Source organism: Bos indicus, chromosome 24 (genome assembly GCF_029378745.1).
Source record: "Bos indicus isolate NIAB-ARS_2022 breed Sahiwal x Tharparkar chromosome 24, NIAB-ARS_B.indTharparkar_mat_pri_1.0, whole genome shotgun sequence".
Classification (NCBI taxonomy): domain Eukaryota; kingdom Metazoa; phylum Chordata; class Mammalia; order Artiodactyla; family Bovidae; genus Bos; species Bos indicus.
The window spans coordinates 57,835,206-57,850,818 of NC_091783.1; the positions used below are offsets into that span (position 1 = coordinate 57,835,206).

Genomic DNA, 15,613 nt, shown 5'->3' on the forward strand with positions numbered 1-15,613 from the left:
TTGAGCGGTCAGTTTTTTAAACCAGGGAAACTGGTTTCTCAGCATGTGTGTTCCTGATGCTCTGTGTGCTTTCCTCCTGCAGCAGAGAGAGCCGTCCTCCAGGCTGAGGTCCTGCAGTGTCACCGACGCAGTCGCGGAGCAGGCTCACCTCCCGCCGGTAACCCACACTCATTTCCAGCCACCAGTTGGCTCTCTCGGCTTTTATTTAAAATCATCTGAGCTACCAAGGAAGAGTTTTTCCTGTGCAAAATCTACTTACCATACACATGAGACATTAAAATGTCCTAGCAGATTGCCCAGGGAGAGTGGATTTCCAATATAGAGAGTTGCCACTGCCACCAAAGTCTCTGAAATGCTAAAAACTCCGTTGCTTTGCTTTTCCATCCAAGTGAATGCCAATTCTGATATGCCTACTTGATCTAAACATTAGCAGTTCCTTTTTTAAAAACTTAATTTGGTCCCCAAAGCTGTATTCAAGTGACCTGTATCTCCAGAACATAGGAAAAACTCTTCTGGGTGGGCAGAAAGGAGCCCTTTCCATTACTAACAGGCTTAACTCTTAACCCACTGAGCTTCTGTAGCTTCTCTTTAAAGACAGCTCCCTTGACTCAAGACCTGGCTATAATTTGTTTCCACTTTCCCACTAGTTTTCATAGCTAGCAGCAAATATGGACATGTAAAGGGTGTTAATAATTATATAGGACTTAAAATGAATGTTCTGATTGGGAGGCAGACCAGAACTGCCTGGGGAGGTATTAGTATACACGTTAAAAATGAATTTTATGTAAATTTGTTTCTTGTTTTGAAGGAGAAAATGTTATGTGCTTTTAGCATGCTCAACTTAATGTTTGACCTTGACCAGTTTTTATTATTATGGCAAATCCTTGATCATCATCAGCACTAATACTTACTGCATCTGAAATTGAAGGGAAAGAAAGATTGCACTTAACAGTTTTTGCAATCATGGCATCTTCCCTGTTGTATACATTTCTGCTCAACTTCACAGGATGTGTTTTGCCTAGATTTTAAGTCTTTTATGTTTACAGAATGAATTAATAAATACATTAGTCAACTGATGAACAGATTAGATTCAGTTGTGGCCTACATGGAAAGGGCTGGTAGGTCAGAAGCTTGACAAGAGTATCCTTTCTGGGATGCAGTGCAGGCCTCCCCCCAAAACGGAACAATCGCTGTGGTGGGCCAGTGGGATTCTCTTCAGATGATTCTGTGATTGTCCTTGATGAATTAATGGCGCTTTCTTTCCTTTTAAAAAATCACTGTCAGTTGTATTGGCCAAAAGAGCCATTGATTCTTCCCTTTTTCTTTGTGCTCTATGAAACTGTGAACTCACTGATCACCAGCGGCCTCTTGAATTTTGAGTTTGGCAGATTCTTTAAATTAGCAGATTTAAGAATCTGCTAATTGTTTAACAGTGGGGGCACGATTGTGGTGCTTTCTTTATTTTTTCATAAGATATCTCACATTGTTGAGGTTGTCAGTTCATCGTTTACCCAGATCAGGGCTGCAGCCTGAGCCTTCTCTGGGTGGGCGGGTGACCCTGTTCCTCGCTTCCTTCTGGTCATCAGTGGTCGCTCCACTCTGCTTGTCCCGGGTGGATTGCAGAGGTTCTGATTCATGTCACCTGCCTTGCTAGCTGCACCAGCTCTGATCGCTGATTCAGTAAGCAGTGGGCGGCCTCCCAGAATGCATTTCACTGATGTAAATTATCATTTAACAGCCCAGTGCCCCAGCTGGGAGAGCACGTTCATCAACTGTCACTGGTGGTGAGGCGCCAACGGTAATGACAACCTCGTTCAGACATTCTTGGCAAAACTGTGGGTCGGTTTTAATATTTGGGTAATGGTAAACATACAGTTTTTTCTCTTTGTTTTGATAAGAGCAGCTTCTGATGTGCCACGGAGCTGCACATTTCTTATTTTAATAAAACCTCACTTTCACATTCCTTGAAGGTACTGGGTAAAACGAATTAGTCCCATGTAGTTCTAAGAGCTGTCAAGCTTTAAGTTTTCATCTGAACCTTTTAGAGTCTGTTTCTGCCTTTTAGTGTTTGTACTCCTGATAAGTTTCCCCCATGTGTTTAGAAGACATGGGTAAAATATTTTGGTTGGAAGAAAATCAAGGAAGCCCCAGAGATTGCACACATTTGTACATGTGAATTTTCAGTGATGCATTCCCAGTGCTGCATTTCAAAGGCTGACTCAGATGTTCTGTATCACGAGCAGGAACCAGTGACCTTTCTCTGTTGCCAGGGCCCCCAACTCACAGGTTCAAAGGTATGAACAATGGATATTCAGGAGGAGAATATATGAATATAATTCAGGAGGAGAGAGAAAGTATAATTAAGAAATTGAAAGGATCTAGGAAAAAACGGTGCTTTTAAGCCAAGTGTTTTTAAGCCAAGTGTACTCTTCATTTTAAATAATTCCTGCTATTCATGTTTGTGGGTAGCTCATGACTGTGTGCCTCGCCAGTTTTCTCCTTGATCCCTAAACACAGGCTAGCTTATAGTTTAAGGTCGGTGCTGCTGTGGCTGTTTGAAGAATTTTCCTTGTTGTTTCAGCTTTGTATGTTTGTTATAGCTGCTTATTACTCGAGAACACCTTTACATACATACACGATTGCTGGTTTTCTGCAGGGTGTTGATTTAAAGGAACAATCTAGTTACATTGTTAGAGTTGACAGCTCAGCATGGTACCCTGGAAAATCGAAGTGGCAGTCAGCAAAAATCCGGCCAGTTTAAGGTATCCAGCCACAGTGATTGATGTGAAGAGCGCCTGTTGGGTGGGCCAGGCTCACCCTCCAGGAGAATTGAAGAAATTCCAGATGACCTAGAGAGCTTCCTATTGTGCACTAGTCATTTCCATGGGGGTAGAGCTGCGAGGTGGATGAGATCACTTCATGAAGTGGTTTTAACAGGAAGCGGGGCCAGTGAGCATCTACCCCGTCATGCGCTTCATTGGCCTCGGGACCTGCTGTGAGTGTCCTGATAGCTGATGGTGTCCAGTGACAGGATGGACTGAGCTCGGATCATCCCAGGCCAGGCACCTGGCAGGGCAGGGTCACCCATCCAGTGGGGTCCTCATGGCCCCACCGCGACGCTTCTTGCCTGTGCCCTCCCCTCCCCCCAGCAGTGAGCTAAAAATAGCAGTTTGGTCTTTGTTTCTTATCTTTAAAGAGCGGGTAGATAAGTGTTTTATCTACTCAGGCTTTCTGCATACCTGGTGATCTTTTGGGTCAAGTAAGCCAACCTCCTTTGTGACTACATGAGAAATAGTCATGTCTGGGTTGTTTTTTTTCCCACCCTCACCAGCCCTTGTTACCAATAGCCTTTGCTTTTCCAATTCCATCTCCTCCATGGATTTTCCCCTCTTTTATACCTCCTCCCTGTCCACCCCAACACCCAAGTGTGCCGTGTCAGCCTGGAGCGACCCTGGGACTCCCCACCCCTCCATCCTCTGTGCTCTCACAGATGTACCTACCTGTGGGTGCACGCACACACAGGGGGGGGAAATGGAGAGCTCGTATACATATTACTTAATCGACTTGATACTCACTTGGGTCATTTCCCTGGGACATACTGGTTATTACGTAATACTGGTTACATTGTGATGCTGGGATGTGAACGCACCAGAGTACTGTGTTTCCCGCAAAGATGAGCCCTCGGCCGCCGCCCCTCGGCAGCTGCTCGTCCCGTGGCCTTACCCGTCCCGGCGTTGCTCTCTCTCCATGCAGGGTTTTCACGTCTCTGTTAACAGTCAGCACGCCCCAATTCTCACCTGCGGACCCACAGCTCTGACATGTGACAAGTGAATACACGGTGGTGTCACTGTCCAGCTGGCTGAGCCAGTGTCCACTCTGTGAGAGCAAATGAAAAGGGATAGCACAGTTTGGGGGTGGTTGCTGTATATCCCCTTAATATTCCACTGAGGTTAAAGTGTGGCAGGGTTTGAGCAAATCTTGAGGATACGTGATAGCACCAAGCTGTTTATCATCTTTAAAAGCGTTTTGAAACTTTTACAGCTTCAGCATTATTGAGCGCTTCATTTTAATGAACTCAATGGAGCCACCCAGAAGCTGTGGTCAGATGGCTCCTTGACATTGTGAAAGACAATGGTAGATGCAGACAGAGTGCTGTGAAATTCTTGGTTCAGCTGCGTTTCAGTTGTCTCCCCATTATTGTTTCTTGAGGTGGCACGGGATGCACGTGTGCAGGAGCAGTACAGACGCCTGCACACGCGCACACACACAAATGCACGCACACGTGCACATACCCCCACATACCACAGCATGCACACACACAACGTACACACACGTGTGCACACACACCGCAGAAAACTCTGACATTGGCTGCAGGCTGGGCCACTGCCATGGTCTCTCCATGGAAGCTGAGCCCCGCTTCTCCCCAGCTGCAGGAGGCGTTGTTTTGAGTCACAAATGGAGTCGTCTGCACAGGTTGTTCTTCAGGGCCATTTGGAAAGAAACCTATAAAGAGCCATTTTAATGACACCGTCTTGCATCAGTGGAACTAGATTATAGGTTGCCAAGTCACTTCTCCGTAGAAGGTAGAATGCGCCTGTGACTCAAATGCCATGTTCTCTACGACACTCCTACTTTTCCATAAACTGATTAGTTCTGTTAACTGTGGCTCTATGAAGGTAACCTGGTTGCTGGACGACTCTGCTGGAAGTCTCCCAGCCTTAGACCTCAGTCCTGAGAGATTATCCATGACACATCCCAGTTATTTTTGTTTATTAGCCTCCCCATAAACGTCCTTTCCAGGGATACCATAACTATAAAACTATCCTTAAGGTTTCCAGAATGGAGTTTTCCAAAGGCTTATCTAATTGCCTCTCCCCAAAAAATAACTCGAGGAGGAAGAAAGCAGCAAATTCCACTTGGTATTCCATTCAACCAAAACACACTTGGTCCTCGTGTAAACAACAGGTCAGCGCTTGATAACGTGTATTTGGCCAAAAATACTAATTGGCCACTAACTTTTAGGTTGCAACTCGGGTTCCACCCGAGTCAGCAGAGTCCCTTGCCATACCGCCCAGATAAAAAGTAGCCTGGAAGCAGCTCTTTTATGTTGGTGCCAAGTGAGAGGAGGAGGGCGAAAAGAGCTTTCAGCCATAGACAGGTTCATCTGCCTTTAATACAGAAGGGTCAAGCCTGGTGCTGGTGTTCCTTCCACTTTTGTTGTATCCCTGCACCTAGTTCAGGATGCTGCGTTGTCAGAGTCTTGAAATTACCATTATGGGCCTTGGGGACTTGATCTGGAATAACGTCAAGAAATAGTTGCTGAGGTTTTAGCACAAAGTTGTCGTGCAGATACACTTGCCCTGCTGGGTTAATGTGTTTTAGAAATAAGTATTAAGGCAGCCGCTTCATGGTCTCAGTTTTTGATGTTTTTTGTTTTTTTTGGAATGTTCTGTTGAATTCATGAGGTGGAGTATTAAGCCTCTTTGCCTGCAGTCCCCAGATTCCACAGCAGCCTCCCTGATCATGCTTTTCAGTTCGAGGTCTCGCAGTGGACTGGGGGACCCTCTTTGCCAGGAGGCACTGTTGGTAGTGAACACGAAAGATGGGATGGACACAGGGAGAAGCCGGGCTGAGAGGTTAACATCATCAACCTCATCAAGAAAATACACCATATGTATGCCCGTGGCTGATTCATGTTGATGTTTGGCAGAAGCCAACGGATTTCTGCAAAGCAATTATCCTTCAATTAAAAAAAGTATATTTTAAACAAACAAACAAACAAAATATACCTGGTGAAACATCTGGAGGTTCAGAAGATCCTAATTAGGGAAGATGGGCCCTAAAGGAAGTGGCTCGCTTTTGTAACCACACGTAAGAGATTACTCCTGAATTTAGGCCTCTTGTTTCTTTTACACTCTGTCAAGAGCCATGTCTGCCAAGGCTTCTTGTTCCTGAGCAGCACCCCTACCCCAGTTGCAGATCTTGTATGCAGCGTCCATACCTGCAGGACTTACTGGGCAGCACCGACCTCAAACATCCTTCTCTTGGCCTCCATGAGTCATGGAGACATCCTGCTTTCCCAGTATTTCTCCATCCCGCCTGCATTTTCAGACTGCTTCTTACAAGCCAGAAGCTCACAGGACTCCTTTAGCGACTCCTTTGGCGTGTCCAAATCTAGTCCCTCAGTGCCGGACGTTCTCTCTCAGCCCGGAAGCTGCCTGCCTTCCATTCACCCTCTAAAGAAACAAATCCCACATGGGAAGATGGGGAAGAATACAGCCTCACCGTCAGGTTCCTTGGGAGTTCTGGCCTGCCTCCTCCTGGGTTGGGGCAGCTGAGATGTTCTGGTCGGTCACTAGTATAAAAGGGGGTCTCATAGAAAACAGACTCTATGTCTCACCCACTCCCTGACCCTGAAAGTTACATAGTATAATGGCCCTAAGGTGTTGAAGAATTTAGGGATAAGCTAGGAGAACATCCCTGTGGCAGCTAGATTGAGGAAGAGATACTCAGAGCATCCCTCTCAGAGACGATAACGTTTGACAGTTTGAAACATCTTTTAAGCTCTACGTGGCTTGAAGTAAAATTTGGTAGCCAAACCAAACTGGCATCGTCTTCTCCTTCCATATGATCACATTGGCAGCAGCCCTCTATGTTGGAGGCTGCGTGGCCTGGAATTGGGTCCTGTGAGGTTTTGACCCTGTAGCTTGGGTGGGGGTTCATTTCACACTGGGTTTAAAGCTGTTGGAAACCTGTTGCTGTTTTCCGGACACTCGTGTTTCCGGTACCACTAGAATTAACTCACTGTGTCTAGCAGAGCTAATCCTCGGGGTATGTATGACTTTATGAAGCTGATAAAAGCAAATGCAGGACACTCAGTAATGATGATTTCTTACACAAACAGCCATCAGTGGCCTATGTACACACCACGCCGGGCCTGCCCTCGGGCTGGGAAGAGAGGAAAGATGCTAAGGGACGCACATACTATGTCAATCATAACAATCGAACCACAACTTGGACTCGGCCTATCATGCAGGTATGCGGTTTGCCCTGCAGCTTCCGTCACAGGCGCTCAGAAGCCAAGACGTCCACGACCCCTGCGTTCCCGAGTTTTAGGTACCGTTCTGCGGAACCCATGTCAAAAGAAGATCTTTTCTTGCAAATGCATTACTTTAAACATAGTATTGGCCTAAGAAAGAATTCAGTCCCTGACTCAGTCTCTCCCTAGAGGGTCCATTTTATAAAAAAAAAAAATATATATATATATATATATATGACCCGAAAGAGATTTTCAAGGGAAGAGCCTGTTGATCCCAGCGGGTAGCGCCCCTCCAGCCCCCCGTTTCTCTGAGGCTGGTTTTTCTGCCGGCTCGTGATTCACTTACTTCCCTGGAGTGTTTCCCCATCCCTCGCCCCGCCCCGTTGTTCCGTGTGGTCGGCTCCTCCACGCTTCCCACAGGCGCCCTCTCGTGACCGCTGGCCGCGCTGTCACTGGGTCCACACCCGCGCAGGGAGCGCCTCGCACGCTGCTAACTTGTGTTTGCCTCCAACGTAGCTCGCAGAAGACGGCGCGTCCGGATCCGCCACAAACAGTAACAACCACCTAATCGAGCCTCAGATCCGCCGGCCTCGTAGCCTCAGCTCGCCAACAGTAACTTTATCCGCCCCGCTGGAGGTGAGACGGCTACTCGGCTCCCCTGACCCCTCCTCACCCCCTCTTCTCTCCGCCGGGGGCGCGGGGCGGCCGCCCCCCTCTCTGGCCGTCGCTGTGTTCGTGGTGAGGGGTGTCCTCGTGCTGCGGCCTCACTCCATGCTTCCCATCCCTGGACTCTCACTGTCACGGGGCCGCGGCCACGGCGAGCCCCTGCTGGACGTGGGCTCCTCTCTTCCGAACTCTCCATTCTTGTGTTCCGCTCCTCACTGCCTGTTACCTCATGAGACGCGCACAGCAGCTCTTTCCAATCCCAGTGCTTCCGCTGAGTTTTTACACACAGCTGTCGCTTCGATCATTCTTCCTTCCTCCCTACTGTAGGGTCTTCCATCGTGTGGGCCTCGTGTTTCTGACGCGTGTCTGCATCTCTGAGTCACCGCTGGGCATCCGCTTTGCGCCCTCCCGTTTGTGTGGTCTTAGCAACATCCCTTAATATCACACAGGCAGGAGACCAAACCTTTGACGCTGTAAACGTGACGGGCATCTTCAAGATGGCTGCGGGCTCCCTGCGCCCGGGTTTAGGAGGTTGATGAGTGGCAAGGGGAGATGCCTCCTCCAGGCTGCGATGTGGGTGTCCTGGTTAACAACTGTGCCCTCCCAGGTGCTGGTCTCCATCGATAGAGCTTTTTCTTTTTCTGCTCCAGAAATTGCCAGTCCGTCTCCATTAGACTGTGAGCTCATTAAGAGCAGGGCCACGTTTTTCTCCACCTTTGTAAAATCCCCATCCATAATGGTTCTACCGAAGAGTATCTGGGGTTATGTACCGAGCAGCTATCAAAGGAGGGTGGTTATACTCACTTAATATTGTTGTGTATTGAACCAATAGGGAAACATCACAGTTAGATTGTTTTTTAAAGTAAGCAGATGACAGAAGCAGGTTTTTTTTAGGCGTTTCCCCCTGGTCCCATTTCAGAGAGAGGAGCGTTCCCTGACCCCCGGGGACGTGTTGACCCCTCTGAACCAGCGCGTGACGAGAGTTCTAACACTCATTATTATTCCTTAGGGCGCCAAGGACTCACCCGTACGTCGGGCTGTGAAAGATACCCTTTCCAACCCACAGTCCCCACAGCCATCACCTTACAACTCCCCCAAACCACAACACAAAGTCACACAGAGCTTCCTGCCGCCCGGCTGGGAGATGAGGATAGCGCCCAACGGCCGGCCCTTCTTCATTGACCACAACACAAAGACCACGACGTGGGTAAGGCCGCTGCTTTGTCTAGCTCCACTTTCGCCCCGAGGTCTGGCATCCGTCCCTGACTCGGTGCCCATGGTGCTTGCTGAGAAATTTCCTAGCATTATAGCATATCCCCTGAGGGTCTCCTGAGCCTTCACCTCAACTCCGCATGTAGGGGCTGGTGGGAGTGGGTGATTTACGGGCACGGACTCAGGGCCACCCTGGGTATTGATGCCTTTTCCTCAGAGGACTCATGGGAAGCTCCAGTGTTGACAGTTTACCATAGTTTGGAAAAAAAGGTAGTGCTCCATATTGCTGGAATTTTGATGTTGCTGCTTCCTGTCTTAGGATGCTGTAACTTTATTAGGAATTCCAGTCTTTTTACAAAGAATTTTTCTGCGTCACCTTTTTTTTGCATCTGTGTTGCCATTCCCCATCTTTATTTTTATTTGATGTGTCCTTTTAGCGTTCACAGTTTGCATCAGATAAGTATTTCACACTCCATTGCTACATTACACTCTCTTAATCATGGGTTAGGAGACTTTGTAAATTTGATATCTCTTTTTTGTGATCATCTTGTCGCAGTTTTTTCCTTAATAACAGTGCTCGTCCTTGTACCCCTGAATCATGCACGAGGGAGAGTATATGTGTTGTATTAACTTTGAGAAAAATGAGATTAATGAAAAGGACGTATGCGTATCTTTACATTCCTCTGTTCGCTCTTCTTTCTTCAGGGCAGTCAGTGGTGGCTCATTGAAGGTAGCATAGAGTTCTTTTTAAAGTCAGTGCTGTTTTTCTGCTGTTTCATCTCTAGGCCAGTAGCTAATCTGAAGTGGGTCCTCAGGTTTCTGACTGTTTCTGATGCTCCCGAAGGTTTGTTTTCCTTCCTGCCCTTATATCCCCAGCTGACTATCCAGGAATGGAGTTGGGCTTGCTCTTTGTGTGTACTGCACTGCTGTTTAGAACTGGTGATTACGTGAAATCCGGTTGAGTTTTGGTGGTTGTCACTGGCCCTGGCTCCTTGGTCTTGGACCAAGAGTCAACACATGCTTTAAATTCCCACTTCTAGAGAAGACACCAAATACACCCAGTTGCTAAACAGCAGTATCATGTGAAGGAAGAGACCTGGGCCCAAGTGGCCTGGACTGTCGTTTACACTCTGCCCATGGCACGATGGTAATTCAGTCCCTTGAGAATTGGATTCGGTTCTCTCAGATCTCACGGATCATGGTACAGTGTGTCTTCACGAGGACATTCTTAGCACTCGGGGCAGGACTGTGCTTGTTACTGCAGGACATTTAACATCCTTGGCCCCTGCTGCGGAATCCTAATAGCCACTGCCCCCTTCCCCACCCATCATACTGAAAACCTCGGAAGCCCCCAGGCATTTCCCAACACCCCTTGGTGAGAACCACTCCAATTTTGAAGTAAAGGAATAACCTGCAGAGAGAATTTAAAATTCAGATCTGGTAGCATTCGTTTGGTAAACTCATCACTACTTCTCAGACGTATAATAAATAGCAGTTTCATCTGAAGATAAGATTACGGGTTTGTGGCAACAGGAGAGTAATAGATAGGAAACTCCTTGGAAAATAGAGTGATAGAGATTGGTTTTAAAGTCTTTCCCCCCGCCCCGCCCCAGGGACATAGAACCTGTAAGCAGTCCTGCTACTGAACCCATTTCTACTTGCTACAGCATTGCTGGGATTTCAGTTCCTCAGCCAGAAATGGGAGCTCCAGAAATAGGGGGTGAATATTGTAAAAGTAGATGGATTAGTATATGGAGCCACTGTGGCTTGCCAACACAAGCTATGATTTTAGTAATTTGAACTAGCTTAGTAATCAAATCCCCTAACCTTTTCACAGCCTTTCACGCCACGACTGCGGTGTAATCGCAGCTCAGCAGGTTTGCTTTTAAATAGCACCCTCTTTATTTATTGCCTGCATTGTTGCTGAATGAAACCCAGTGTGAATTTCCCATTGCCCCTTTCGACCAGATACTCGTGACTCACTGATTTTCAAATTTCAATTTGTTAAAACAACGTTTTGTCACGGCTGCTGTCATGAAAATCCTGAAGGTAGCAACAGAGAGTTCCATCAGCCGTCACCACCCTTCCTCACTCAGCGCGGATGTCCTGACACGGCTGCGATATCCCTGCTAAACAAAGGCCCATCCGCAGCGCTGACTGTGGAGCACACGCTCTGAATATGTGTTTATTCTGACAAAAGGTGGAGGGATGGGCAGAAACGGGAAGATAATTTTCGGCTTAAAACCTGTGTTGAGTTACTTTGGGGGCTGCTTTGTTTTTGTTTGTTTTTTTTTTTTAAAGAGAGAACAGCTATTCTTAGATTTGAGCATTATCATAAAAGAAAGAAAAACTGGTCAGACAGGTTGAGAGGGATGAAAACGGACGTCTTCCCTCTGCACCCCGTGCATGAACCAGAAGCTTCTCCTTTGTATACATTGATAGAGGAACCTTCCCTTTGCTTCCCCAGGCTGGTACTAGTGGTTAAGAACCCACCTGCCAGTGCAGGAGATGCGGGTTCGATCGCTAGGTCGGGAAGATCCCCTGGAGAAGGAAATGGCAACTGGCCCCAGTATTCTTGCCTGGAGAATCCCATGGACTGAGGAGCCTGGTGGGCTACAGTCCACAGGGTCGCAGAGTCGGACACACACACACACACACTCACACACACACACACACTCTTTGAGTCTATTAATAAAACAGGGCCTCTTGCACTCACGAATCACGGAGGCAGGGTGCCAGCCTGCTGTCGGCAATCAAGTCAGATACGTCAAATGCGCATCTCTTAGTCCCCACCGGAATGGGGGGGCTGTGGATCTCGGGGAGACCCCTAGGGAGGTGAGAAGAGATTACACGGGGCTTCAGTGTGTCTGTTTCTTCTGCTGAAGAAGCAGCTCAAAGCATGTGTGTGAGAACACATTTATGTCTTTTACAGGACAAAGCATCGGCTTATTTCCGTAACGAGAAAGGTTATACCTTAATTAAGTTTTAGGCTTGTTTTCTTTTCTACCCAGGTCTAAACCAATAAAAGTCACTGTAGTCCAGGCCTGGTGGTTGCTCCCTTCCAGGCTGGAAAAAGCACCACTGTCTTTTCAACCAGTCAGCATGCCCTTACTGTATCTGTTTTTAATAAGTCCACTAAGAAATTGCTGGTAGGGGAGACATGTGGGATCCTAGTTCCCCAACCAGGGATCGAACCCGTGCCCCCTTCCCTTGGAAGGCGAAGCCTTAACCACTGGACTGCTAGGGAACTCCCCGAAACCTTTTTTTTCTTTTTTTTTTTTAATGTTGATTTTTGCCTTCTGTTTAAAGGGCCTTTCAACTGTATCTGAGGGAAGCAGTTGTGAAATACTGATGTGACTGTGAAGGCGGGCTCCTCCTGTGCCGAGGCAACGGAGAACAGCCCAGTTCTTGTCGTGGGTTTCACTCTTTCGTATTCACCTTGTCCGGGACCTCGCTAGGATTCCGGCTGACTTGTCCCTCCGGTTGTCCCGGCTCACACGGGGCCTGGCTGTTTTCCTGCCCTGCCAGCTGCGCCCTCTGTCGGTCAGGGGAGTCCGTGGGAGGGCGACTCCGCAGGGCCCCCTAGGCTGAGCCCGCAGAGCCTGATGGATGGCAGCTGCTACCAGTGTTTTGATTTTTGTTAGTATAATAGAATCACGTGACCCGCCCCCCCCACACAGGTGCCTCCAGCCCTCACATTCTCTGAGTTCCAGGTTCCGTGCCAGGCCATTGTAGCAGACCTGGGAAACGCAGTTTATTTTATTCTTCATGCTTCTCCCCCATCCCCAGTTGGTCACTTTTGTTTAATTGCAGTTGTTTTTTTGTTTGTCTATTTATCTTCTTTCAATCAGCAGCTCTTTACCAGAAGAGCTGGGTGTCTTTCACAGTAGCCTGCATGTGTAATTCCAAGCATGGAGCATCCAGAAGCCCCAGCCTTGTGATCCCAGCCTCAGACTTTCTCTGAATCCAGCATCATCCAGGGCTGTGGGGGGCCCGGGGTTCCCCATGGTGGGGACATTACTTGGGCCAGCTCACAGTTAGCCTTGTGAGCTGTTTGGTGGAATTCACCATTCTAAGGTTTTCCTCTTTGCATGACAAAACAGTCACAGATGTTTACCAGATGATCAGCTTTTTGGACCTTCTAAATCCCAAAGCTACTTGTATATCTACTTAAACTGTAGGTGTTCCAGTATGCTATAGAATCTAGAGTTTTTTTTAGGCCTCTAATTATCCGTTTAAAAGGTTCAAGATCAATTTCCATCAAAAACTGCTAATATGATCTATTGCTTCTATTAACAGTTTGCTTATGGCTGACAGAAAGCACAGGTTGATTTGTGTACGTGTGATTTTTGTTGTTGTTGTTCTTGCCAGCCCCCTAAATCTGTCACTTTGTTATTACCTGGTGATACTAAGGGTTTATACTGTTCATTTGGGAGAAACATTTTAATTTTTAAATTTAAATTTTTTAAATTTTTAAATTTTTAAAGCTTTGTCGAGGTATCGTGCACATCCCATACAATTCACCCGTTTAAAATATACCTCGGAATGATGTTTAGAGCATCACACACATGTGCACCCATCACCATCATCAGTTGTAGGACATTTCCATCCCGCCAAAGGAAACCCCATGCCCATTAGCAGTCACACTCCATAACCCAGGAGATGTTTAATACAGTCTTGGTATATAAGCATATGTAACTTCGTATCTCCAGCAAAAAGTGAGGTTTATTATTTTCCCAGTTTTATACCAACTATTTCATTTTCTTGCTGACTTGGGAACATGCTGAGGCAGAAAACCTTTTAGTAATTTTAAGAGCAACAAAGGCTTTAACATTATTGAAATACAGGGTTGTTTTGGTTTTTTTTAAGATTTTAGGATGACTTTTTGTTTTTCTATTAGGCTTATTTGGTTAATAATGTTATCGTTTTGTTTTCTAGTCTTTTGAGTTTAAAAGATTATCATTTTGTTTGTTTTCTAATCTTTTGAGTTTAAAATAGGGATTCCCTAGCTTGCCCTGCATTTTTAATTGGGTCTGTATAAGTGAAGGGGCAGCTGCTAGACTCAAAACCAGAACCTCTGGGCAAGTTCTTATTCTCTGAGACTCAGTTTCCTTGTCTAAGGGAGCAGAGATTATGTGCCCAACCTCCTAGCAAGGTGGCTGCAGGATCGTACATCTGACTGCTCTTGGTAAATTACAAAGCATGACCCAAGATGTCAGGGCATGTATTTTTCTTTCAGTGGTTCTCTGTGGTATCTGATAAAGCGTATCCCTTAAGAAAAGTATTTTGTGAACTTTTAAGATCTAATTTGTAGAACTTGGTCAAGAATCCCAGTGAAGTTCTTTCATAGGGATGTGACTTGATAAGATGTTGCCAGCTTACCTGGCAGGACATGGGGCAGGACATGCCTGGGCTGTCAGACAAGATTTCAAACTCTCAGCTTTAGCTGAAGAGAGGGTGGAAGGGAGCAACAGCAGACTCAAGTGCTGATGGAGAGGCTGTTGTTAACAGGCTAGCTGCGCTCATGCCAGGGCTCAGGGTCCATAGGGAGCCCCTCCCTGTGGACTAGGCCTCGTCTTCACCAGCATCCTCCACTCTGGTTTCCATGGTAACATCACTGCTGGAACCCTCTCCCTCTTCATCTGCTCCGCATCTTGGGAAAACCTTTTACTTAAACATTCTTACTCTCCTCCTTTCATCGAGGACAAGGAGGAAGAGTGAAATCGTTTAGGAGTGCTGGGGAGTCAGGCTTCCTACACTGAGGTGGGATCCTACACTGAGGTGGGATCCTCCCCTCCCCCACGCAGCAGGAGTGCATCCCCGAGTACAGGCAACCTGGTTACTGTGGAGCACACACCTCCCGAAGGGGAGGACCAGTACTGCTCAGTCAGTCACTCCTAACATCTTCTGCCTTTTGCATTTCTCTTTCAGGAAGATCCACGCCTGAAATTTCCAGTACACATGCGGTCAAAGGCATCCTTAAACCCCAATGACCTTGGCCCTCTTCCTGTGAGTACACTGGAGACCCGCAGACCAGTCTGAAAGTGTTTACTGAGTCATGGGCTCAGTACTGATAGGGAAGCCCTGTGATCTTCTCCTTCTCCAGGTGTTTTGAGTCCCTTTGGTCTGTAAGTTCTTAATAGAGTCAGTTTACACAGTTCACAGCGCACATAGCTCTTCTGAGAGAGGTGTCGGGATGGCTGCCCTCTTGATAGTGGAAGGTACACCTTGCCGCTGGGATGTTCGAGGCTTTCTCTGCAGGTGACGAGTTAAGCAGCACACATTTATTTTGTAGCTTAGCAACCATTGATTTCCATCCATACTGCTGATTTAGTCATAGGAATAAAAATATTAAAAACTGGGAGAAAAAGGCATAAGTAATCGCAGAAGGTTTCTCTAAGTCATTTGTCCTGCGGATATTTTAAGTTTTTCTCCCTTGTCGATGACTGTTTATAAATCTAATTTTTTATCAGTTCTCTTTTGGGGCCTGAGTGAGAAACGAGCTATTCATTCCAAGTTAAATTTTGAATGATACCTTCTCCATGCTTTCTTCTTGACCCACCCCCACCCCCCCCCATTTTTTAAAAACCCTTACGGAGGCTGAAAGGTGGGGAGTGGTGCCCACTCCAAGACTACTTTAAAGTGGAAAGGTGCTGGGAGTTTTTTTGGTGATTATTTCCCAAGAACCTTTCTATT

The 15,613-nt window shown here is 46.9% G+C and overlaps 1 protein-coding gene across 13 annotated transcripts in view; it reads left to right on the plus strand.

The window, feature by feature from the left end:
* The window catches only part of NEDD4L (NEDD4 like E3 ubiquitin protein ligase), a 380,847-nt gene that overhangs the window by 311,596 nt on the left and 53,638 nt on the right, over positions 1–15,613 (plus strand). For 8 of the 13 annotated variants that reach the window (XM_070778579.1, XM_070778580.1, XM_070778583.1 and 5 more), the window contains 6 exons: positions 83–157; positions 1,739–1,798; positions 6,905–7,036; positions 7,556–7,675; positions 8,715–8,912; positions 14,849–14,926. In XM_070778579.1, the coding sequence (XP_070634680.1) occupies positions 83–157; positions 1,739–1,798; positions 6,905–7,036; positions 7,556–7,675; positions 8,715–8,912; positions 14,849–14,926 (663 nt within the window). The remainder of the gene's footprint in view (positions 1–82; positions 158–1,738; positions 1,799–6,904; positions 7,037–7,555; positions 7,676–8,714; positions 8,913–14,848; positions 14,927–15,613) is intronic. The other 5 variants (XM_070778582.1, XM_070778574.1, XM_070778576.1 and 2 more) reach the window with 3 other exon arrangements.